The 25726-nt window shown below is 42.5% G+C and overlaps 1 protein-coding gene across 1 annotated transcript; it reads left to right on the forward strand.

The window, feature by feature from the left end:
* Positions 1-24207, forward strand: LOC309876070 (uncharacterized protein). The gene is made up of 14 exons (XM_082755965.1): positions 1-586; positions 3608-3727; positions 4638-4757; positions 5902-6021; positions 10250-10372; positions 11492-11574; positions 12715-12840; positions 13737-13782; positions 14786-14919; positions 17567-17695; positions 20146-20260; positions 20755-20889; positions 22127-22252; positions 23058-24207. Exons 1-14 carry the CDS (start codon positions 361-363, stop codon positions 23177-23179), a joined length of 1725 nt encoding a protein of 574 aa, XP_082612091.1. The 5' UTR covers positions 1-360; the 3' UTR covers positions 23180-24207.
* Positions 24208-25726: the final 1519 nt, after the last annotated feature.

Here is a 25726-nt window from a genome sequence, read left to right on the forward strand (position 1 = left end):
GGTGGTGCCTCCTTTCATGTGCAAGGCTGCCCTGTGGAGTCTGAAGGTGGTTTTGTCATTACCCCGCAGCCTTTCCAGCCTCACGAAAGCTCTGGTGGATACTCCAGGAGTTAAACTCTGCTTGTTCTCCGCAGAATGAGTTTAGGTCATTATTTTACTTTTCTTCAAGCAAAGGGAGGGTGTTTGTTCAGGTCCGGCCTTTGCAATAATATTTCGTGCAGAAGCTCATCTCCTTTACAGCAGCTGCATGCCATGTAGGGTTGACATCTGTAACACCAGGCAGCAAGTTAGTGCCGTGGCCGAGCTGGGAAGAAACTTGTTATCCCATCCCTTTCCTTCTCATCTTGCTTTGGATCAAGAATGGGTCAGCTGTGTGGACGGTGCATGCAGCTGCTGCGCGACTTCGTGGCCTTTGTTCAGAGGATGTCCTCGGACCTGCTGCACAGCATTAAGGAATGCTTAACCCTGATAATCAAATGCTCCTGCTTGAAGCAGGGCAGCTCGAAAGCCAGACAGCTGTACAAGCCCGTCCTGCAGCCCCACGAGCGGGTGACAGCACAGGAGTTTCTGCAGCACATCGAAAGAGGTAGGCGCACGTGTTGTTTGAAGGGGTTGTGAAAGGGCAAGGAGATGCTTTTGGGGGGTTGAAAACAGGTGGGGCTCCTCTGGCATGGCATAGAGCAGCTTGGTGGTGTAGGAAAGGACAGAGCTACAGAGCGCTGTGTGCATGGGACACCTGGAGCTGGAGCGGCACAGCAGTCGGTCTGGGTAGAAATGGTCAGCCCCTTTCTGTGGTGCCACCACTGCTAAAACATAATTCGTGCAAATATTTTTCTTATAAGCAAGTCCTTCTGGTAACTAAGTTAACTTTCTGAGTCTGTCACTAAAGCCACAAAGCTGGGAAGAGTCCGCACAGCACTGCCGGAGCCCCAAGCTGTTCGAGGCAAACTACGGCGTGGTTCTGGCTGCGTTGTGCACATCCATCCCTGCACTGCCTGCAGCACAGCTGGGGTTGTGCTGAGGGTGCCTGCGTTGTACATGGGGAAGGTCAAAGTCACCCTGGGACAAGTGCCAGGGGGCTCCCAGGGCTTCTCAGGCTGCAAGAAACTGGTCTGCAGTAAGGGCTTTTGTGGAAATGTTCAGACACAAGGCTTGAACACTATCATGGGATTCTGCTTGAATCACAGTAGGTCCCATAACTCCTAAAAAACCTCCTCTGCTTTACATGTTAACTCTAATCCCCCTCCTTATCTTCCTTGGGTATCCTCTCTATCCTGTCCTGAGATACAATGTATTAATAGGAAAGCTTTTTTATTATTATTTCATTCCTACAGTCACAGAATGTCTTCCTGGATGAATTCATTTTGTTGGTTGTCCAGCCTAAAATCATTTCTTGTCTCACACTTGAAGGGGGTGCAGCTGCCTGCTTGTTTGTGCTTTGTCTCACAGCCAGTCACACGTATTGTGTTAAGCTTAACAACACTGGGCTAAAGCTAATAGACAAAATTACTCTCATTTGCATGAAGGGTGCAGGACACCACAAATACTGTTTCTTTACTGGCCTTTTTGACATAAAACCATCTTGTGAGGTGGACCAAGAGAGACATTTACCCCTGGTGTGACACAGTTAATGCTGTTTGGAACAATCTGTCACGGGACAACCTCTGGCATGACCGTTGTGGTGCTGATTGTTTGGAACATGCCTGGGTCAGCCTCAGCCTGTGTCCCTACTCTGTGAGTGCTGGTCCCCGTGCTGTTGATGTGTTTCACTAACTGTTGCCTATCAAGCACTGGCTAAATCCAGAAGTCCCTATCCAGAACAGGACTAGACCTTTCAGCTTTGTGTACAGTTTTTCCAGGGCCAAACATTGTATTCCAAAGACTAGCATGCTCCTGACCATGTAAGAGTGCATTGACAGATCAGGTGCAAGGAAAGGGTGGTCTGGAAAAAACAGTGAGAGCAATATGGTCCTTTGTAGCACCCACACAGGTGCTTCCTGAAACGAGTAAGTGTGTGTTTTCCTGAGAAATCCCTTTCTCTCTGAGATGGGTCTACAAGTGGCTGGTCCATCTTGGCTCCTGAGGAGCTGGGGTACAGCAGCAGGGAGCCTTGAGCTTCTGTGGCAGCAGTGCAGAGGTGGCCGTGCATGCTCTCAGCCAGGTCCCAATGTCTGTGAGAGCAGATACCAGGGTTAATTCTCTGAGTGACCAAATCCTGCTGCCAAGATAGATAGAAGCACAGAAATCTCAGAACGAGAACCAAGACACATCCCTCTTTAAACACTTGCCTGTGTATTTTATTCCAAGATGAGGCAAGCCCATCCTCAATTTTGGAAAAAAATATAATAATCAGAGAGCCAACACTTGGACAGGTGGAATGCAAGGAAAGACTTTGTGGTTGGTCATACTCAGCTGTTAGCTAGGGCAGCAAATGCTTGATATTAGAAGTAGGTAAAAATGCACAGCTATGTGGGAGATTCAGGTAGTCAGTGTGTGAGGAATGGAATTAGACCACAGGAAGCGATTATTGTTTTTTTTTTTTTTTCTAAAACTTTACACACACTGGCCTTCCCTTTGTGTTCATTGTTAATTATTAAACAAAACTGAGCTTTATATGAAGCAGGTCTTCTGTGAAACACTTACCTAACCCTGAAGGTAGGAGTTTGTTACTCTTGACATGGAAGCTTTTAATGGCTCGAGATATTGTCTGAGTTTTGCATTGAGGCATGTGAAAGCTCACACTCCTCACATCCCCCACATCTGTTATCCCATGGGAAGTAAAGTAGCTAGATCTTGTTGTTCACAGAGATATTTCTACCTAAAATACTGCTTTAATCTCTTGTTTAAAAATACATCTTGTGCTTGTGTGCTCCACCAGTGAATTATCCTACATTACCTTTTCAGCAGTTTATACTGTTGAGCATTGGTTCAATGGCCTTTTTTTTTTTTTTTTTCCATTCCATGTTCCATTCCATGCATTACAAGCACATCATACAGTGACTTACAGAAGTCATGCATGACTGCTATTGCTGGACTCGTGGTGGTTATTACTGAACATCTGGTTTATTCCTACTATCATTCTCAAGAAGAGGTAGATTCATGCTAGGAATTTGAGCCTGAGGCAAGTCCATTTGCAATCTGTGTTGCTGGTCCTTGATATCCTTTATTATACTGCAATAGAACCACAGCAAAAATAAAAAGTAATAAATTAAAAATACGTACCTCTTCTATAGCTTATAACTAAGAGCACAATTTTTGGTAGATATATTTTAACAAAGATCTGTGATTCAGGAAGAGATAAAGTTTTATGGAGAACAAGAACACCTTCATTTACACTAGATTGCATAAAAGTGTCTAAAGGTTATAATTTATCTTGCTTCCAATCACTAGTTTCAAGAACATCATAAGAGTCATTGCCAAGGACGGGTTATTCCAGGTTCCTTTATTGCAGCTGCTCCTGGAAACATGAATAAGGACAGATGGTCTATACGGGGTTGTTGCAGTACAAATATCTTTACGTGTTTTTTGGCTGTAAACTTTAATTTCTCTGTGTGAACTATCCTTTTTCAAATGTAACTGAATCTGTGCTATATCTGTATACCTTTAGGTTTTGAAACGTCACCACTTGGAAAGGACCCTCTGGAAGCCTTGAGGACCTTAGCTTTCTCAGAAAACCCGGGCTTACAGCAGTCTGCTGCTCTCTATTACTTGCACATGAGCCAGCACAGTAAGTTATCTCAGTGCATTAGAAATTTTTCACATAATTATAAATAAAATTATCTTTTCGAACTGTGAAACTTCCTTAGATTCATTAATCAAGTTTTTTTCCTTTCATGCTATATTGCTTGCCAAGGAAAATGGAAAAGGTGTCATTGCCACGTGGGCAGAGTCATTCTAGGTTTTACTATGAGAAGATAGCTCAACATTATAAAAGACTGTCATTTACCTAATTGTAATACTTCTGAAAAAAAAATCAGCAGAATCCCATGTAGTTAGAGTATTCTGAATCTCCTGAGAGCGATGTAGTTAAAAGTCTGGTGGCAGGAAATGGACATACATGTAGTGATCTTTTAATATTTAATATTATATAATTTTTGGAAGAGGACAAAGCCCTGGAGGCCAGATTGTAGTGGAGACAAGAAGGAAACATTATGCTTTGTACCCACTACTACATGGGAGCGCTGGGTTCCTGAGGTAATTTTTAAACAAGTCACCCTTGATATGCCAAATAAGATTACAGCAAGAGTTTGGGTTGTACATAAAGGCAGAAATAGCAGCATCAAGAAGAATGCTATTTATTTATTTATTTTTATTTTACCTTGAGCTTTATTCCATGTATTTCTTCTGGCTAAAAAGTGCAGACCGCCACAACATGAGGAGCTGCTGTGAGGTGGAATGTCCTGTTTGGTAGCAAGGCATGTTGGTTCTCTTCCCATAATGTTTTTGAAGTACTTGATTATCCAAAACCTGTTCAAGAACTTTGGCCTGTTTTGCCAGTAGCAAGGTAGTTTAAATGGTGGGGAACACCACTCAGCCCATTTACATGTATGGTAGCACCTGGGGCCCAAGACAAGAGAAAAATGTGAGAAACCCTGGTTAATGATGAGACTTCTGAGTGTTTCCTCTCATTCCTGCAGTGAATATTCCCCTGCCAGCAGAGCATCTGGAACCCTTCTATGCCTTACTACGGTCTGCTGACCTGGAGGTGCAACAGATGTCTTCCTTGTCCCTTGTCAACTTTCTGCTGGAAGGAAATAGTGAGTAATCAACAAAATATTTCCTGTTCTGGTGTAAAAGCTTCTGTTCAGCAAGACTTAGTGCAGAGGTAGGGCACATCTCTATAGCTAGGTCTACACAAATCCAAAATCCTGTTTTTGTGTTCTAGATAGGACAGGTGTGAGTCTGTTTTTGTTTGCAAGCCACATAGATTCTGGTGTCATCAGGATATATTTGGCCCCCGATGCTATATCGTGTGGCAAGAAATCTTGGATCTGTGTGCAAAGGCTGATAATTTTTTCTCAGGCTGACGTGGGAATAGCTATGCTACTCTCATTCTTGGATTGAGAGCCCACCACTTAACTTTTGAAACAATAGGTACGGCGCTCAAAAACAAACTCAGTCTATGAGGTGGTGCTCATTTCCCTGTTATTTATTAACTGACCCTCAGTCTTAAAATGCTTACGGATTGGAAAAAAAAAAGAAAGAAAAAAAAAAAAGACGTTTAGATGTTTAGTAGAATTTAGTAGAATTTGCTTTAGCTAGTAGGGCCCACATAATTGATATAAGGCCTGGGAACTGCAGATGACACACTTCCCACTACAGTTTGATTGACAAGGCATTAACACCCCACACATGCTCAGTGGAGAACTTATTATTTCACCTACTACTGCACTCCCTGGCACCTGGGCTACAACAGGTATCCATCACTCTATCCCCTACCAACAGAAGATAGGATTAGTCTTCATTGAAGCCATTTTTTTCTTTCATTTTCTTTTTTCAAGGATCTTGCTGCAAATAATTTCAAGTCACTATTTACAAGTTAAAAAAAAAAATAATTAAGGTAGATTTCAGGACTAAAAAGGGGAGCATCTGAGTAAATTGTGAACCTGTTGGAAAACAGCAGTTGTAGTTTCATGAACCTTATGGTTGAAAACAGACTTTCTAGCAGAAATGTTTGGGAGCATCTGAACATCTCTTACACTGTTTAACGAGTCTAAAGATAAATAAGCAACCCAAGCTAAGGGATTGCGAGTGCCTTTCAGGCTGTTTCTATGCTAGGTCCATTTTGCGCAATCATAAGATATACCCCAAAACAATCAAAGGAAGAAGATATATTCTTTTCACAAAGGCATTAACTGTTTACTTTCTGGTTTGTCCATTTGTTCCTGAATTTATGAATAGTTGACAAAGAACTGGTTGTGCAAATGGGTTTACTTGAGCCAATTCTGGACCTGCTTGAGTCAGATGATCCCACTGTCCAGTGTAATTCCTGTGCCTGCACCATGACTTTGGCTGTTTCAGGTGAGTATTCTGTTCTTTCCCTTTCTCCTCTGCAGTGAATTCGTTCAACTCTTGTGACATATTTCAAGGTGACACAACTTATTTGCAATTGCTTTGAGTCAAAAGAGGCAGCAGCAAATTTTAGTGTTCTTATATCAGGAATTCAACATGTTGGGATTCTGGTTAAGATCTTTTTCTCAGCCAGGCTCATTTAAAACTCCTCATGTAGATGAGGCTCTCCATTTATCTTCATAGCCCTTCTGGGCATAAAGTATATGTTCCAGAAATGGAACATAGCGATTCCATCTGCTGTTTTGGGATACCACATACCTCAAGCGTTGTTACAGTCAGAAGACGTACATAAATGCTGCAGAAGTTGCATTTTGAATTCATCTCTTCTGAAATGCAGGTAACCAGAAATGTGCAGTATTCCAGTTGGGGTCTCACCGATTTTTTTACTCTGGCAACCAGGAAAATACATTGTGTGATACATCTGATGATTGCGGTTGCTCATTATATCATTGCATCATGGTGCTGTTGTCATCCTGCAACTGATTTAATCACTTAGTCTTTCTCCTCCTCTGCTGCTATGTCCTGCAGACATCAGTTTGTTAAGGGTCTGCAACAAAGCTCAGCCCCAGTTACCAAAAGAAAAGTTACCACACTGGTCTACCAGAAGGCTGAGAGAGGCAGGGTGGATGTGTAACTTTCTCACTTAGGTACTTATGTTACAAAGGGGGATAAGCAGGATCCAACTACATCAAAGTGCTGATTTGCATTTTATCCCATCTTTCAATTATCTGCAGGTTTTAAAATAGTTTTCCCTTTGAAATTTATTTTTAATCATTGCATATTATTACAGTCAGGTTAAGTACATTGCATTCTGTATTACTTTGTATGGAAGGCAAATTACTTCATTTAAATGTTTTAATTAGGCATCTCATCACTAAAATTTTAGATGCCTTGCACTAGGAGTTCTTTCTTTATGTATAGTCAGTGAAGTTTTGCTCCTGAAGATCTACAAAGGCAGATTCCTTTGCCTGTTTTAAGCGACACACAGGAGAAGGGACTTCTTTAGGAACCTAAAGATATTCTTTAGTCCTGAAGGCTCTCTGGCCCTCCTAGATGTTTCTGTCTATCCCAAGATGTTGGGAACCCTCAGATGCAATTTGCCTTCATTCTCTGTTAAGGATGGTCACCTAACACCACTGCATGCTCTTTAAAAAGCTAGTGTACTTCTGAGCACAAGTACTTCACGTTAAACACTCAAGAAGCTTTCAAATTGTATAGAAAGTCATCTGCTGAACAAAGAGGTAGGCAGTGCTGCAAACACATAGGCTGGGTTGCTGCCTGGGATTTAGAGCAGGTTTGAAGATCTCTGTCTGAGCTTAACTAGGCTTTAGATGGACTGGATACATTTATTTCTTTTTCAGAATATGTTTTGCTACCATCGCAGTGAGACTAAAGCAAGAAGCAATTCACTAAAGTTTATTTTAATTCTAACTCACAGACTCTGGTATCTTATAGGGTCCACTTGAGAATTCTGTTTGGTCATGGCCTTCAAGTGTGCCATTCATGCTTCAGAATGATTTTTAAAAGATAAATACAGAAGCAGAACAAAATCAGGAAGATCCTTTAGATAGCTTTGAAATGACTAAATCCATATATCCAAGAATGGCAACGTGTGTTAACTCTGCTGCAATAAGCATCCAAAACTGTGCAGAGTGCAGCTGTTTAGAAATGTGACTGCAAGTTATACATGTGAACGGCAATGTCCGATACTGACCAGCTGCCAGAAAGAGCTGAAAACAAAAACAGCAAACAAGCCCATTCAGATTAAAAGGATTTCAAGGCCAGTTTGTTCCAACACCAGCATTTGTCTGCACAGGAACAGGACATATGTACATTTGCAATTATCTGCAGCTTTTCAACCTGTGAGTGAAAGTAATCAGTTCTGGGATAAGAACTCTTCTCAGAGAAGAGCAGAACTCAATGTTCACAGCAAGGGTGCAGGGAGGCCTGAACATCTGCACTAAGCTAAGCAAAAAGGATGCAGTGCACATTCAAAGCTGTACTGTCAGAAAAACTTTCAAGCACGCAAAGAGCAGAAAGTGGAAAGAAAGAATTTGTAGACACAGGTTTCCAGGTGAGTTATTCAAGCCCAGCTTGAGTAGATGTTATTGATTGTCCTACTTTAGAGTAGGATAGGGACATGTGTTTCCCTGTCACTATGTACCCTGAAGATTTTTCTTTCTTTAAGAAACAGAACTGGCTTCTCTGGGCAACCTGTGCCAGTGCCTCACCACCCTCAGAGCAAAGAATTTCTTCCTAACATCGATCTAAATCTGCCCTGTTTTAGTTTACAGCCATTACACCTTGTCCTGCCACCCCACTCCCTGATGAAAAGTCCCTCCCCAGCTTTCCTGCAGGCCCCTTTTAGGCACTGGAAGGCTGCTGTAAGGCCTTCCTGGAGCCTTCTCTTCTCTAGGCTGAACAACCCCAACTCCCTCAGCCTGTCTTCACAGGAGAGGTGCTCCAGCCCCTTGATTGTTATATTGGAGAAATGATCGTCTACAAAATTGACCTGAAAATTTCACCAGTGTAATTGCTTTCCACGTGACCCGGCTATTTTTAAATACATGTCTTTTCCCAGAACAATTATTTCACTCGAAATTGAAAATATTTTTTTTTTTCCAGCATGAAAGCATTTCCTTAAGTATAAAATATACATGTGAAGGCAAAAAGAACACTAAAAAGAGAACACTATTCTGGAACACTAAGCTAATCTCAGCTGAACTATACTTGAATATATATCCTGGATCATCTGTGTGTTAGTTCCCCAGTATAGAACAACCCCAGATATACAAGTAATGTTTTTTTCTCTTAGCTCTCTAAGTTAGTTGGCACATGAAGAGTTGATCTGATCCAAATACCTTCACATTTCTTGCTTTCTTGTGCTTCATTTTTTTCTAGCAAGCCTTCAGAGACTGGCCATTGTTTAAACTGTCTAGAAATGTACATAAATAAATCAATACTCAAATAAAACTCCAAAGGACTTTAGTTTTGCTCAAATAAACAATGAACGATATATACTATGGACTTTTTCTGTTTGTGAAGAAATCTGCAGAATACTGTGATACTGAGAGAAATCTTCACTGGTATAATTCACATTTTAAAGTCATCAACTTCAAAGAAGACCACATTATTTCAAAACCATGCCATTAGTATGCTTATAAGTAAATGAGATAAGATACAACCAGTGAAAGAGGACCATAGCCATCTCAGTGTGGCAGCAGGTTATTTGTTGCAAATGTTTTGCTGGCCTCCTGGCAGAGGTGTAGAGAAGAGCACAAGGGAAGGACTCTCTTTTCCATAAGACTCATCTGAGGCTACCTACAGTAAGTCCAAAACAAGAGGAGCAGAAGTAAAAGCAGATTTTTTAATAAATTAAATAGTATTGCCTAGCATAGTATAACTTTATCATATGCAGTATATGTATTTAGACAGTATATAAACACGTTATATAGTATTTGATATAGTATTTTGTAGTAGTATTTAAGTATTACTGTTATTTTTTATTTTTTTTTTTAATCCAATGGTCCCAAGGAACTCTGCAGATCTTTTTTAAAAATCTTCTTGTACTCCAGGATGGTGAATACAACTGTACCACCTAATACGCTGCCGTGCAAGGAAGTATCACAACTTCAGTGAAGCAGAATCTTTTCAAATTCCAGTAATTAAGGCAAATTCTGTCTTTAAGAAACCTGTGCATTGTTTGTAGCTTTCCCTGGGGTGGTACAGACGCATAGAAAGAGAGAAGGTCCTGAACACACCCTGCTAAATTACTTCAGTATTATCCTTAGTTAATTGTATAGCTTTTGGTTATCACCTTGTGAATAGCTTGGTCAAAGATAGCAGGGATACAAGGCAAGCATGACATGTTGCTAAGCCATATAAATGGAGTTGCATTGCTTTTATCTTAATCGTCCCACTCATAAAACAAAAGCAGTAAACCAGCTGTAATCTAGGACAAATACAGAAATCACAAGTTAGTGTCTTTTGCTTTGAGTTCCTGAAAGTTTTAAGAGGTTCCCTGGAGTATGCAGGGAGGTTATGATCTATACAAAAGAATCAGAGAAGTGAACTGTAAAGAAATCTAGTCCTGCCAGATGTCCTGCTCTTCATTCTCAGTAAGGTGATACTGCTGGGCAATGTCTTATTTCTTCCTTATTCTGATTTTCTTCCCCAGAATCCAACCGAGATGCTATTGGTGCTGCCCGAGGAGTTACGCCCCTACTGTCTCTTGCCAATTCCTATGATCCTAGAGTCCAACAAAATGCAGTTGGTGCAATTCTCAACCTCACACAATCAGGTACCTTCTGACTAACGGTTTAGCTAGAATTGCTGAAAGAAAACATCTCACCAATAGAAAAATACATAATTCAAAAGAATTAAGGCAAGAACAAAAGCTTATCTGAGCAATGAGTGATTTCCTTTGACTATGGTATTCACTGATGATACCACATAGGCTGATGATTTCAATTTGGCCTATCCTTAGCTAATGCAAGCCCTTTTTTGTGTAGTCCCAAAACAGGAAGGCTTGATTTTCAACCTCAAGGAGTTAAAGTACAAGGAATTAAATCATTAAAGAGAGAGAAAAATCATTTATTAAAGAAATAGTTTGGTCTATAAAGCTAGCAGAAATCTGTTAGTACTTTTAAGCGATCTCAGAAGCTTATCCAATGTCAAATTCTAGGATTGTTTGACTTATGTCCCTAACCTGATGTTGGATGATTCAAAATACAGATATTATGGACCTTCTGTTCTTCTCACTAAAAGCTCCTGGGATTTCTGCTTACAGCTTCAGCAAAAGCAGCATTTAGTCCTCTGCAACAGTATGTGTACTACCATACATTAGCTCTGAAACATTAGACCTAATCATTAAAATTAATGTTAACATTAAGTCCTTCCTATCTACATGGCATCATTGTGCCACACAACTGGATAGCACAGTCTTGAGTAATGCCTCTTATCTCTATATGGTAGGGAGAGTGGTTGGCAAGAACTGTTAGAGTTGGCTATTACACTTCCGCTATTATTCAGAATTTTGTTTAAGTTTTGTTTGTTTGTTTTACATGAAAATCACAGTGAACTTTGTACCTGAGGTTTTTTTTCCAGATTCTCCAACAATTCAGATTGATGGTTGGATCTTGGAGGTCTTGTCCAGCCTTAATAATTCTGTGATTCTCCGAACAGGACAAGCAGAAAAACAGCAAGGGCACGATCAGTCAGCCTGCTAGTCGTTTTGCTGAAATGACTGCATACTGCTGTCTTGTACAAACTCTCAGCGCTGTGCTCTGATGGTTGGATGAGTGTAACCATTCTCCAAAGTCTGTCAGTTGTGCATATACCTGTTGAATGATGCCTCTAGACGAGAGGGAGGGAAGGGAAAGGACACACTAACAGCACCTTGTTGTTTTTTTAATGACAGAGAGGATCCAACAGGTCCTGTGCAAGGAAGGAGCCCTGCCCGTTCTCATCTTTCTGCTGGAGTCTCCTGACTCAGAAGTGCAGGTATGGCTCAGGCAGGTCAGAGTTTCAAATAGGAGCAGCGTGACTGTAGGGAGAGCACAAAACACAGAACTGGGAAATGAGAAGGTGGAGAGAGGGGAAGGTTTCTCTAGAGAAGTGGGGCGGCGTGTGAGAGCATCCTGGTGACACGCAGCTTGGTCAGACACCATCTATTCAAAACACCTGATTTGTTAGCTCCACAGGAGAAAGCTTATGATGCCAGCGCACACTAAAGCATGCACAGAATTGCTCTGCAGTTACCTTTCTGTGTCTTTTGGATCATCAGACCAGTTGCTGATAGGCCTGTTCTGCTGCTTTTTTGGCATCCTTTGATCTTCCGCTCTAAGCAATTTTACTAAGTGTTTTAAAAAGCATAACTTGCAAAGTGTTTTTTTTTCCCTCATTATTATACATGCGTGGGAAATCTTCTTACTTTATGCCTACCCCAGACACCTCTTTGTGATTCTGCATACTTAAGAGAGAACTGGTTCTTGGTTTAAAAGTTTGCTAATGAAGAACTATAAATCAGAGCTGTAAAGCTTAAAATCCGCTATTTCATTCATCCAGAGAAGCACAGGATTGTTCCCTCCACAGTTTATATTATCTCTGTTCAGTTCTCTAGTAAAAGTCTGAAGTACTGGAGCCTCCGAAAGTGCTTTCCCTCATATTCATCTTAAATTTTCCTTCTCTGCAGTTCAACCTGTTTCTTCTAATTATACCTCCCCAGTAATACATGCTTTAATATATATAATCTTGCCTAGCGTTAATGTTTAAATCCTTTGAAAACGATCTCTTGGCATGCTAGGGCAGTGACTACATCCAGCCTCAGTAAAACAAAGTATACATATAATACAGCAGATGTAGGTGAGCTAACTTAGGTGTAAGCAGTGCAGCACATTCCCAAACACCCAGGGACCTCACGGGTTTGTGCAACGTGCGCTGCCACAGCACGACTGCTGTTGCTTGTCCTGGAGGGAGCCCACTCAGACCATTATCATGCCTACCCAACAAAATACCTGAAAATGAAAAAGCACTTTATTTTCATCAGTTCTCAATCTGAGCGTTTTTCTGATTTATTTTTATGCTCTTCAGTGTCATCACGGTGACTGCTTCTCTCCCTGTTTTTTTCTTGTCTTTCTGCAGTATTACAGCTGTGCTGCCCTGAGCAACATAGCAGTGAATGCTCAGCACCATGAAGCCATGCTGAGAACCGGTGAAAGATTCCTGCTGCGTGTGCTCACCTCTCTCCTATCCTCCCCTGTGGACAAGGTAAAGCTGTAGCTTTCTCTTTGTGTGAAGGTTTAGCATCAGAGCAGAGCTATAAAACTCGACTACCAGTTTAAGCATTGTACAATTCCGCTTATATACTGCACCAAAGCCTCTGTGGCCTTTCCCATGAGGAAAGATACATACGTTTAAACAGATATTGGTTCTATGAGGGCTACCCATGGAGAAGGAAAAGGGAAATCATTAAAGTCCTGGACACTTCCTTTAGGCTAAGATGACCTGTTTTCTTTAAACTAGAAACTCTGTGTGAAATGGTCTGTTCGGGCTCTCGCTATCTGTGATCATTGTGTCTGTGACTGCAAGTATCTGAAGCACCTATTATGCTACTACTTCTCTCTCTCTCTCTCTTTCAATATACTTAGCTTTGACTGTATAGCTTCAAAGCCTAACATCTAGAAAATCTTGCTTTGCTGGGAGCTATACACTGAAAAAACTTCACTAAGATCCAATTCAGGATTTAAAGGGGAGAACTTTAAATTCTGTGTAGTCCCTCCTAGTTGGAAAAAAAAAAAAAAAAAAAAAAAAGGCAAAGCAAATGAGGAAAACAAATTCAGTCCATATATTTTCTTGTAATTGATTTGACATTTCTAAACTAAACCAACAACTGAACCTCACTGGCTCTCTTCCTCATCAACAGGATGACTAATGACTAATGCTAGAGGAAGTTAAAACAAATTTGTCAAAACTTGGACCAAAAAAAAAGTGTACAAAAAATTGTGCTCTGAAGATAATGTGGTAGCTTGCTAGTGTTGTCATATTTATTTTGAGTACAATAGTCAAGACCATGCACTATTGAATCCACTACTCTTTTTTCTCTCTCTCTCTTTTTTTTTTTCTTTTTTTTTTTTTTTTTTTCTTTTTCTGTTTGGCACAAGCAGGTGTCAAGCCAGGCATGTGTTTGTCTAAGAAATTTGGCTACCAGTGGTAAGTAATATCTTAGAGATAAACAAAACACACTTTTGCCTTTCTCTCTCTGCCTTTCTAAGCAAGCAGTACGGGTTGGGAACCTTTCACATTAAAAGCAGAGACACTTATTTCTACTCTTTAGTTCGATGTTACAAGGAGAGGGAGGTTCAGCATGCCCTACTAAACCTGCCTCAGAGCTCCCAGGCATGAGGGGGAGTACCCAGCGTGAGAGAGCCAGCACAGGTCTTGCATGCACAGAGCCCTTCTCTCCCTTCCGTGTTCCCCAGTCATTAAACCTGATCAGGACAGAATGTCTCCTGAAATTGCTGCTTGAGCAGGGGCCTGCCTTCTCCCAAGGCACCAATCTGCCTGTCATTAAACAAAGTTTTCTCCCGAGCATTTGTCATCCTCTTAAAATATCCTCTCCTATGAAATGCCCGGGATCCATTCCTGCAGCGTACTCTGGAGATGAAAGCAGAGAAGCTGCACTCTCAGTGCCAGAGCCTTAGGGTCCGGAGCAGAGGTGTTCATCTAGCAATTGCAGAGGCTCCTCATTTTCCAGCTGTCACAGTGACTGCGGAGCTAGGTGTGAAGGCACCGCTGCTTCGCTCCCTGGCGTGGGCTCTGTGGCCTTTGGGACTCCATCTGCTGGCTGCTCTGGCCGTGCCTCCGGTGCCAGGGAGCACTCGCTGAGGTAGCAGGGCAGGCGTGAGAGGGCCATGACCGAGACAGGCGGTGCTCGGGGAGGCCTTTTTGTCTGCAGCAGGAACTGCTGCCTTCCCACCAGGCCTTAGGCCAATGAAGCACTCAGAAAATGCCCCTCGTTTCTTCTCACCAAGGTTCAGACACAAAAAGAAGGGTGTCCGAAGCTGCTTTCAAACCTGCATTGATCTTTTGGCAAAAAGGAGCCCACAAATGAGGTTTAATTCTTACAGCCAAGTACCCAGCGTTGTCCCATCCCACAGAGATCGGGACATCCCCTCTAACCTCATCACGTTTCACCATCATCTTCCCAAACCAGCGGACACCCAGGCTGAGATGGTCTCCCAGGACGTCCTGCCCAAGCTGTGCTCTCTCCTGGCCTCTGGCAGCGAGGCCGTGCGGCGCGCATCCGTCGCCCTGCTCTGGATCCTGTCCCAGCACCCGCACAACCAGGTAGGGGAGCTCATCCTTCCTCACGTCCTCAGATGCAGGATGGTTCCTTTGCCCACACTCAGGCCAAACACCACCATTAGCAGTGCAATACGAGGCAAACACACAAAGTCTGACTAGAGATAAACTACAGCAAACAAACAAAGCAGACACTTCTGCTGTACTTTCAACCTCCACGTAAAACAGCGAAACCCGTAAGCAGCGATCAACAAATTATTATTTTTAAATATACTTTTTTATTACAGTGTTTAAAGGCATCCTTAGGAACATAGACGTGAAAGGTTTTTGGTAGGTATCTTAAGCTAACAGTAACCTCTTAGGAGTGATAGAGTTTGGTCAGATAAAGAAAAAAAAAAAAAAAAAAAAAGAGAAAAAAGAAGCAAGAACCTTTCCTGTCAGGTTGCTTTAAGCAGCAGTGACAACCTGGGTAACCACAGCTGGCCTCAGTGCCTTTTGTGGCTGAGGTTTGAAATGTCCCCAGGGTATTGGAGTGCCTTACACCTTGTTGCACGTGCACAGCACAGTACAAGCCAAATCCGGCCTCCTCTAACTGGGGGACACAATGGACAAATTGGGAAAGCTGAACACTTCTGAGGCAGCACAGAGCTTCCCAAAGGCTTTGTGCAGGCCGCGCCAGCACCGAACACCCTCCTGGCGTGTGAACTGCCTCCTGCAGCCACACAATCTGCTCTCAGCAAGCTTGCCACTGACCTAGGCAGAGTTAGCTGGGGGCTATTTGCACTGCAAAAACATTACTACATCTCCAGGTTTGTTTTAGTGAGCAAACAGGGCTGGCCCCGAGGAGCGAGCGTGGCTGCTTTGTGCGAGCGAGCCCGCACGCTCTGAGAAGAGGCTGACCTCTCCTTCCTCACAGCCTGCCTCCCCACCTCTGTGCCTGCTCTGGCCTGATTTTTCAAGGCTTTTCAAGGTTTCTTTCACTCACCCAGACTGAATTCTGAGTGCCTGAAAGAGGAATTTCTCCATGGGAACAGCTGTTGGAAAACAAAACGCCTCACAAAGCTAACCTTTACTACCAAGTCAAGTGATGCTTGAATTATTGCGAATGCCACACAAGATACAATACAGCAGAATTCATCTGCCCTTTCATTACCACGAATCAAAACTCTGAGAGTGCTTTGCATGAGTTCCCCTCCCCTTCCTTTTGGTCCCCTGGCCTGGCTGCTGACAGCGATTCCCGGCAAGTGCTGGACATCTTCCCTCCTGCAGGGGAATTTTACTCAGCCAAAGGAGAGTCCAGCACTAAAACAGTAAGGAAAGAGTCAGTCTCTGTGGGAAATGGCCTTTTAAATCACATCCCTGTCCTGGAAATCAGAATGACAAGGATCTGCCAGCTCCAGGTGATGCTGCAGACTTCCCACTCCAGGTGCAAAGATCTTTGCTTTGCTCCCATCGTGCTACCTGGCAATCAGGGGACGGATGATGTTTATCCTGGCAAGCACTGCCTGCCCAGGGGGGTTGAGTAGAGAACTGCAATTCTGAGCATAGGTGCTGCTGGAACGCTTTCCTTGCTCTTTTACTTTGAATCTGGGGAGAAGCTGGGTCAGTACTCGTTTGAACCACTCAAACCACTTCCACTCACATTCTCTCGTGGTTCCTCACACTGTGCAGGCCTGAGCCAGGAGACAAAATCTGGATCCCAGCTGCACAACAGCCTAGGAAGAGGTTCAGCAGAATTTAGAGTACTGTCACTTGCTGATGTAGGGCTACATAACCTGAAGAAGCTTGGCAGGGAAGTCATTATATATTGGAAAGTTCATTTAGAGCCTGTAGACAATTTCCTCCTCTCAGGCTGCAGCAAATCAAATAATGGTACTGTAGTCAATGGGATTACATGGAAAAGAGGACACACAGTCCAAAAGCACAGAAAACAGTCATTAATGGTAATTGAATTGGATAATCTAATATGATGTGGTTTCTACTGTTAAAGAGAAGGAAAAGTAGAACTAGAGAAAGTTACTGAGGGGACTGCCCGGGCAGTGACCCAAACTTTGAGGTCTGATCCATTTAGTATCAATATGGTGATCGGAGGAAGAGTACATTCAGGGAGAAAGCGACTCAGTGTAAGTCCCTCTAAAATATCCACCACAGAGCAGAGAAACTTACATGTCGCCTCAGAGGATGCTGGCCAGAGCATGTTACTAAACTGATGCCTGATCACAAAGCATCCTAAATGTGAGGTCTGTTACTGTTGGGAAGGTAAATTGCTGGGGTACTGAAGGACACAGTGCTGCTGCTGCTGCTTCTCCAAGTACTCCCTTCGCCTTCCACTCCTGTCCCAACCACTCCTCCTCCCGCTCAGGATCACACATCCTTCCCCTGGCTACAATAGCTACTGCTCACATGGCACAGCAGCCCCTGGGGAGTGTTTGATGCAAACAAGGTGCTGCAAACAAAGAATAAATTCTAGACATTTATAGAGTAAAAACTGGACCTTAGAGGCTGCAGCTCTCTATAGCAAGTGCCAGTTAGTAGACCGTGTTTTTGGAGGAAAGGCACTGGGTGCAGCTGCTTTGCTGCTGGATTAAAGGAACTAAGCAATACCCTTCTCACAGTTTGCTGCAAAGTTGCATTGCTGTGTGTTGGTGCTGTCTGTACAGGGTGTAATGGGAATCCTGCTTGCTCTTCCCAGGACGCCCTGGTGTGTGCCGAGCTGCTGCAGAGCCTGGGGACACTCCTGTCAGCACATACGACAGACCCTGTGATTGCCGGCCATGCTGCTTGCATCATCAAAAACCTGAGCCTTTCCAAAAACAGAGAGGTGGGTACCCGTTTTTTCCACTGATCTACCCCCTGGTATGCTGTGGTTCCATTTATATAAAACCAGCGTTATCCGCTGAAAGGTTTTATTATTATTACTTATAAACCATATGCCAAGTGTACTCTGCACAAAATTGTATGAATAAAAGGACCTGATGTGCCATGGGGAAAGCTTTTACTTTTCCGATACAAGGCAAACATGCTAAAGAAAATAAGAAATGACAAATTTTTCCTATAAGTGATGTGTTTTACCTAATTTACCCACATCATACTTAAAAAACATATTTCTAGCAAAGATACCCCAAACTAATTTATTCAGGAAAATACATGGTTGGTTAGAATCTGAATCCTGATTTCCAGCTCTCAGTCTTCAGATGCCTTCAGTTATCTATTTATGGGGTTCAAAACTGACCTAATTTCACTCCCAGTTTGTTAAATATATTCCCAGCTACTGATGTATATTATGTGTCTGTTTGGCCAGATACTTGTGCCAAGATGCTACAGACCTCTATCACCAACTTTTCTAATGAAATCCATATCCACAGATGCATTTCTCTTCTCCTCACCTCTAAAGGATACTCAGTTCTCTTAGCCACTTTTAGAAAGTACCACATTTCTATCACCTCAATCAAACAGTGCCACTAGAAACAATCAATTTGAGGGGGAAGGGAATGCACCAAAATCCGTGCCCTTTGCTTCACTTCCTACTACACACTTTTGGGGACTTAATTACATTTTTTTCCTTCATTCGTTATCCAATTACTGCTAGTTCCAGACACTGCTTTCCTGACACATCCAGTGTCTGAAACAAGAACTTTTCTGCTTCTGTGACTTGCCTGATTTCAGGCTTAGAAACATCTTTGTCCTTCCCTTTTTTACATTGTTAATTCCCAGTTTTGCAGCTCTTGTGCTCTGTTTAGCTTTATCAAGATCAATTTAGGCTGAAATACCAAACCACAGTGCAAAATAAAGTTGTCTCTTCTGCAGACAAAGATTATTCTTGCATTCCTTTGTCCTTCTCTCCCATGATGTAAGAGAGCACTCAATCCACCTGGAATAGATTTAAACCACTCAAAAGGAAAACTCTGCTATGGGTCCATGAACCTGACTAATGATGAGGAATGGGACAAACCTTTCAGCAAGTTTGAAATGGGGATGTGAATTTCCAATAAAGTTTTTCACTTATACTAGCAAAGATAGGAATTATATTAATTTTATATAGTCGTGAAATCAATTTTTGCAGGGAAATGCATTTCCTCAAACTCAAGGCCCACATGAGAAGTAAAAATGGACCATGCTTTCAAGGTTTGCTTTAGAAAAAAAAGCCATATTTGTCAGTTAAATTTCGTGACTTCATCCTGTCATCAGCAGGGAGCTGGTTCATTTTCATAAAAGCTTTATATTGTGCCTTGTAACATATTTATCACTCACTGCACAAACACACCCACAGACAAGAGTAGGAGTGCCAGGTTTCCAGGGTCAGTTCTAAACAACATAAGAGTCCTTGTGACAAGTGGAAAAAAATTGTTGTTTTTATGTCAGCAAGACAAAGACTGCGACAGTTTGAAAGGCAGGAGTCTTGAATCCAACTTCAATCACTAAGCGGCAAGTTAAAAAATCGCAACATAAAATGAGCATACAAAAAAGATGATCTCTTTTGTTGGCAGTCATCTGAGCTCCCTCACGGAGGTGTGAGCAGCTCCCATTATTAGGATTTCCCTATGAGCTGGAGATTCAACTTCCCTAATAAGTCACCTATGGGTGACTCCCTCAGGATTCATTCCTTGGTCTCAGGGGCTTTTAATCCAGGTTGGCATAGGCTAAGTCTCCTATCCATTGTCAACTCGGTCTCTAAAACATAGATCCCGATGCAGAGATGTGCTGGCCCAAACCACTTTTGGCATAGCAGATTCAACCTAAAAACTGAGCTGTACACAGAAATGTTTAATTTGTAATAACCCTCCACAGAAACAGGACTCACCTTCATCAGAGGTCACCTCCTATTCCTGCAGATCAGAGCATTTCAACACTAGAAAGTTTTCAAAGTCTCAGATGCAGAGAATCTGGTAAACTTCCACGTTTCCCCATGCTCAGCCCTGCAGTACTCACGTTATTCACCTCTGCACCAGGACTTTAGCAAACGACAGCCTAATTCTAACATACAGCCCAATAGGGTGGTAGTAAACCAGTGAAATCTTTGAGCTCCAGGAATGATCTGTGATCATGAGAACATCCCACTGACAGCAGGCCCTAGGAAACACCTAAAATCAGGTGATTTCTGAACAATTCAAAGTGTTTGTCAGCTGGCTCCATTAGATCTGGGAGAAGAGAGATTTCCATCACGTTGTCCTAGCCCTCAGTATTGCTCAGAGACACGCAGTACTTCTGAAGCCCTTGGGCACCACCAAAACACGATGGAAGTGCTGAACATCGATCTCCTTCTTGTTGCAGAGAATCATCGAGAGCCTGTGTGTTGAAGGTCTCCTCCAGGCCATGCTTTCTATTGACATCCGAGAAGACTCTCTCCACTACGTGACGTCTTGCCTTGCTGAGCTGACGAAGGAAGGTAGGGAAGCAACCTCACCATGAATGGCTTCTTCTGAGAAGCGTTCGCATCCTTTAGTGATCCTAACGGGAGTCAAAGCCCAGGTCTCTCCTTTAAATTCACTGGAAGTTTTGCCATAATCTGGCATCTGCTGTGACTGCCATGCAGCCAGTGACATGCCTTATTTAACTCTGTCAGAGGTGCCCAGCAGCTGTGAACCTTGTGCACAAAATGGTGCAGTCTTTCAGAACACAAACCCAGCAAGGCAGAAACCTCACAGCCTTTCTCTGAAGCAAATCCAGTGACCTACCTGACTGAGAGCATGACTTCAACATACGGCCCTAGGCTTTGCAACCTAGAAATACTTCCTGCAGAGGTTCAGCACTTATTTTGCTTTTCCAACTCTGTAAAGGATTTCTGATTTAGGCTATGGGTTCTGGCAGATTTCTTACCTTCTTTTCTAGGGCACTGGAGTTTCTGCTTACAGACTGCTCTCCTGTCTTTCTGTCTCCTAGAAGGAGCCACGTTACGCATGGTCCAGCAGATGGATGAACCCCTGACGAAGTGCTTGGTGAGACTGGCTGGCCAAGTGGAGCATACCGAGCCATCCTTCCAGGCTGCCTCCATCATCCAGCACATGATAGACCACGGTAACTGTCACACAGCACTGACTGTGCTTTCAAAGATATTTATGGCTGCCTGAAGAGAAATGAGCCTTTTTCCAAAGGAGCGAGCTGTCAAGTACTGAGCAACCTTTAGCATTCCTCTGTCATCTTCCATCTGGTCTCAGCTAATTTGTTAGCTCAAAAGAGCCTCCACTCACCCTAGAAATACAGACGTAGTAGTGCTTGAGTGCACAGGAAAGCCAAGAGATGAAAAGGGACCATAGATAAAGATCTGAGTCAGGTGTTTGCTGCCCTCTTCATGCACCACCATTCTGCAGGGCTAGCCCGTAAGCCAGTTCTGAGGTCCTTAAAAACAGGTTTAAGCAGAAAGTTGGGATGATGTAAAATACTCCTCACCAAGGAAATGAGAATGTTTCAGATGAGGCATTGCTGCACCTTTGTGTGACCTCTGCCAGTATATACAACGTGAGGGCATTCCCCACATATAGGAACAGAGGCTGGTAGAGACAATTGCAAGGGTTTTTGTGTTCCAAAATTTTAGATCACTTCTCCTTCCTGATCAGGAGGAGGAAAGCATCTTCCTGAAGCAAACACTGCTGTTGTAACTCTCAAATAGACTAGCAGGAGCTGTGAAGTGGGTTTTGAAAACATAGTCTATGCATTTTAAATTTCAGTGAGAGATAATGAAGAGAGCATAATTTTAACCCACAGAAGACAAATAGTTTTATGCCCAAGATACTTGTCCTATGCAGCTGAGAACATCAGACTTGCAAGAAAAAGGTGTCCAGATTATTCTTGTCACGTTCTCTAAAAAAACATGGCTAGATGTTAATCCTTAGATGTGAGAGAAACCAAAGACTGGAGGAGGGACTCTAGTAAGGGAAAATACAAACCTGTTCCAATCCTACCATCGACTATTTGCAACAGAGTGGACCCTCAAGAAGTGATCGAGTCCGACAGCATCATTGCTTCAAAATGGGTGAAGCATGAAAGGCTGATCAGTCTGCATGTCAGCACGTGTCTCACACAAGGATGGGCTCCCCAGCGTGGCAGCCCGTTCAGCAGAAATCCTGCACCTCCTTTACCTGAAGCACCAGTGCTACCATTAAGGGTTGGAAGCCCTCCGCCATTCCCTGCCATGACCCTGGCAGTAGCTGAGGGCAGATGGGTCATTGCCGACCTTAAATGTCATTGCAACAAACAGCTTTAGAAGTGTTTTAAAGGCTCCTGCTGACCTCCGGTTGTTCTCCCATTTACGCAGAAAAAATGATGCGTTTGCTGAAGTGTCACATCAGGGAGATTCAAGCCTACCTCGAGAATTTTCTTACGCACCGAGAGATTCGCTTCCAGCAGCTGGGCATTTCCACGCTCTGCAGGTTGCAAGCAGGTACGTCCCTGCTGCTGGGCGCTGCCAAACGCTGCCTGCTCCCATCGGAGGCACACGGGCCCGGCCCTGTCACCGCGTGTCACCTGCACTGCCCTGCGGTGACACTGCTGGGCAGCTGCCGCTGGGGCCGGCCCTGCTCACCAGAAGAAACCTGATGGTAGCTGCTACCTTGCCTGTTTTAAGATAACTGAGAATATCTGATAGTAAAGGCAGATCTCATTTATTTATTTATTTATTTTGAACTACAGGCTTTCAGATCTGAAAGAAACAGAACTCAAATTTTTGCCCAATATGAGGATGCGTGGCACTAGACTCAGCCTAAAAGCTTTTCAGTTTTGAAATTTTTGTTTATTATACTTCAAGTTCTGTTCCTTTTAATATATATATAATATATTTAAGTTGACTAACGATGAGAGAGACAATATGGTGATCATTTATAGTAATATATAGTGTGCATCTTCACAAATGTAGAGCCAGTGCCAAGACCCTGATACATCTTTGTATCTGCTGGACAGAAACAGTGCATAAGGCTGAATTTGCCAACTCTGCTTTAGCCGTCTGGATCAGGAGAAGTGAGCAGCAAACATTCTCGAACAGTTGTAAGAATGAAAATTGAACTAGTATCCGCTTTGTGTGGTAGAAAGATATTGTTCTATCTTCTGTATATTTTTACACTGTGATAAGAAACAACAACCTTATCCGACCAAAAATAGAAACATTCTAAGCATCTGCATTAAAATGCAGGGGAAAACACTTGGAGAGGACAATTACTGCAGCTTGCCTAACGCTTCTTTTTCCTCTTCAGATCCAGAATTCTCGTTAGCATTCAGGAAAAGCCAAATGGCCAAACTCCTTGAGCAAGTCCGCCAACAAACAGAAGAAACACAGGAGCTCCTTAGGGCAGCTCTTTGCCACACAGAGAGTTAGTATTTGAGCTGGATAGCTTATGAAAACTTACCAGATCCAAGAACTTTTTGTGAGGACAACTCTTTCCATTGGCTCCTGTAGTTAAACTTTTCCTGCTACTTGCAGCTTCACTGTACAAGCAGCAAGTGCACAGCACCTTTATGAAAGGGATGTTCCAATAACAAGAACGGGACCAGGTCAAAAGACAATCCCTCGGATGCTTCATCTGCCTGCTTAAGTGTGCTTCACGACCACGGCTATGCTCCTTCCAACTGCTCAGAAAACACATGTTATGCTCGGATAATCTTCGCTGGTTTTTTTGTTTGTTTTTCCTTCCAAAAATCAGAAAGAGCTGTATTCATGAGGTTTTATTCAGGCAAAAGGCTGATTCTACCGAAGAGGCACATTTCAAGTACGCAGGCTACTTTGCATTCGTCTCCATTTTATTTCTGTTCCATGTCTTGTTTCAGAGCACACCCCAGCGACATTAACTGCATTAACACATTCTATAGAAGTAGAAAACTGCCTGCAGGTTACTGCAGAAGGTAACCGTGGAGGGACAACTCTCAGAAAAAATGCAAACAATTTGTAAGAAGCAAGAATAGGGAAGCACTATGGCTGATTCTTGCATACACCGCCAGCACCGCTGTCCAGCACAAGAGCTAAGGCCCACTGAGGCAGGTAAATGTGATGAGCATTGCACAGAGCATGTTCAGAATATAGCAGCTACCACAAAAGGCCTGTGAGATGTGCCTGAGGACAGAAATCTATGTTCTGCAACTGGTACATTACTTCCAAAGGGACCTGCAAAAGGGAAAGTGAACAAATTTGACAAAATTATGAACTGATCTTATATTCTGATATCTCATTTTAAAAGGAGTAAGAGAAGCCAAAAATGTACAAGAATGCTTAGTTTTGAATTCAACTAATTTTTGTATCTGTACACAGGTTACTGAACAGCCTTCCCTTCCCTTTTCTCCAGTGGGAACGTAGCTGTCTCATGGTTTTCTTTGCCAATCGAAACAGTGTTTTTCAGAAAAAAAAAAAAAAAAAAAAAAAAAAGTTGTAGCAGAGTGCCTTGAACTTATAGGGCACTCATTTTTTAATGTAGCTTTTTATTTCTAGGAAAAAGGTAATCTAATCATAGTCATCTAGTACTACCAATAATTTACTAATAATCTAATTACACCTTCGATCTATACACTTACTGTTTTTAACATTGAGAAACTGGCTGAAGCTTCTTTTTGAACTGACTGGAATACTGAAATTTTGGGATTACTCTTTTATAGTGATTATTGCTCCCAGATGGCATAGTTTCTTATGGAAAACAAAATAGAAAAGTCTTTGGGGGTACTTCTGACTGTGGTACCACTGTACCAGCTGTGGTACCAGCTGTAGACCTGCTACTGGGTACAAATATGGAATAAATGTTGAGGCAGATCTCGAAAAATCATTCTGCCAAGTAAGAGCTCACCATTTTACAGCGGCCCAAATCTCTAAGCTTTGGTTTGGTGCTTAGGGCAGGCCTTTTTTGTTTTGTTTTGTTTTGTTTTAGGTTAATGTTTAATTTCAGTAACTGCAAGTTCTCTCCAATTATAAGGTTAAAAACAAAACAAACCAAACAAACAAACAAACCAAACAAACATTTAAGAGCCTCTCTACAGCACAGCAAAAAGCCCTGTTGAAGAACAGGGTAGACAAATCTCAGATAAAGCAGTACGGAATTATCAATATTCAATGGGACAGACAGGAATTTTCTTCTGAAATTTCATGTGAGAGACCCATGCACTCACCCCCAGGCAGTAGGGCTCACTGAAGCAGAAGACTAAACAGAGCTGAATGACACAGCTACGAATGAAACCCAAAGATCTCAAACTTCAGGCCACCTCCTTAGGTGATTTTAGATCATTTACCAGAAAGAAAATCAGTGCAATATTTTATGTCCAGTGGGATACGTAATGACATTAGAGTCTGTCCTCTATCTAATTTTCTTAGATATTTAATTGCAAACATTACTTCAAGGTCGTAGCAGCAGTCTTCCTCAGGAATAAGGAGGTAAGAGATACGTAAATCAAACAAGCTAGTGGTGGATAGCCCAGGAGTTGTGCTGTAATGACCAATGTTGCCCACTCCCTGAATGTCACCCACAGAAGTATCCGTTTTGTTGTTCAGATGTGAGCAAGGAGCTGAGTCTCACCAAAGCACACGGTCCTGTTGCTGTGAAAAGTTACTACTACCACCTATCTTCAGAAAAAGCTGTAACTTCTACACTTGCTCATTCTACCTCACTGAATAATTAAGTGTTGCCTTTGATAGCACGAGTAACAAAGAGAGATGCAATCGCAGGCCAAAAAGCTGGCCTTCATTTGTTACTGTATTTTATTACCAAAAACAATATTCAAAGGAAAAGAAACTTTTTCCCTGCATTTAAAGAAAAGGGGGTTGAACCCAAGACTTAAAATTAATTTTTTTTTTTTTTTTTTGACACACACCTAATTCTACACTCATTCCCTAGCCTTTAGTTTTACATTGGGTCCTTGAAAGAAAGAATTTTTTTCTTCTCTTATT

The sequence above is a fragment of the Aythya marila genome (assembly GCF_965140915.1).
Source record: "Aythya marila genome assembly, chromosome: 3".
In the NCBI taxonomy this organism is placed as follows: domain Eukaryota; kingdom Metazoa; phylum Chordata; class Aves; order Anseriformes; family Anatidae; genus Aythya; species Aythya marila.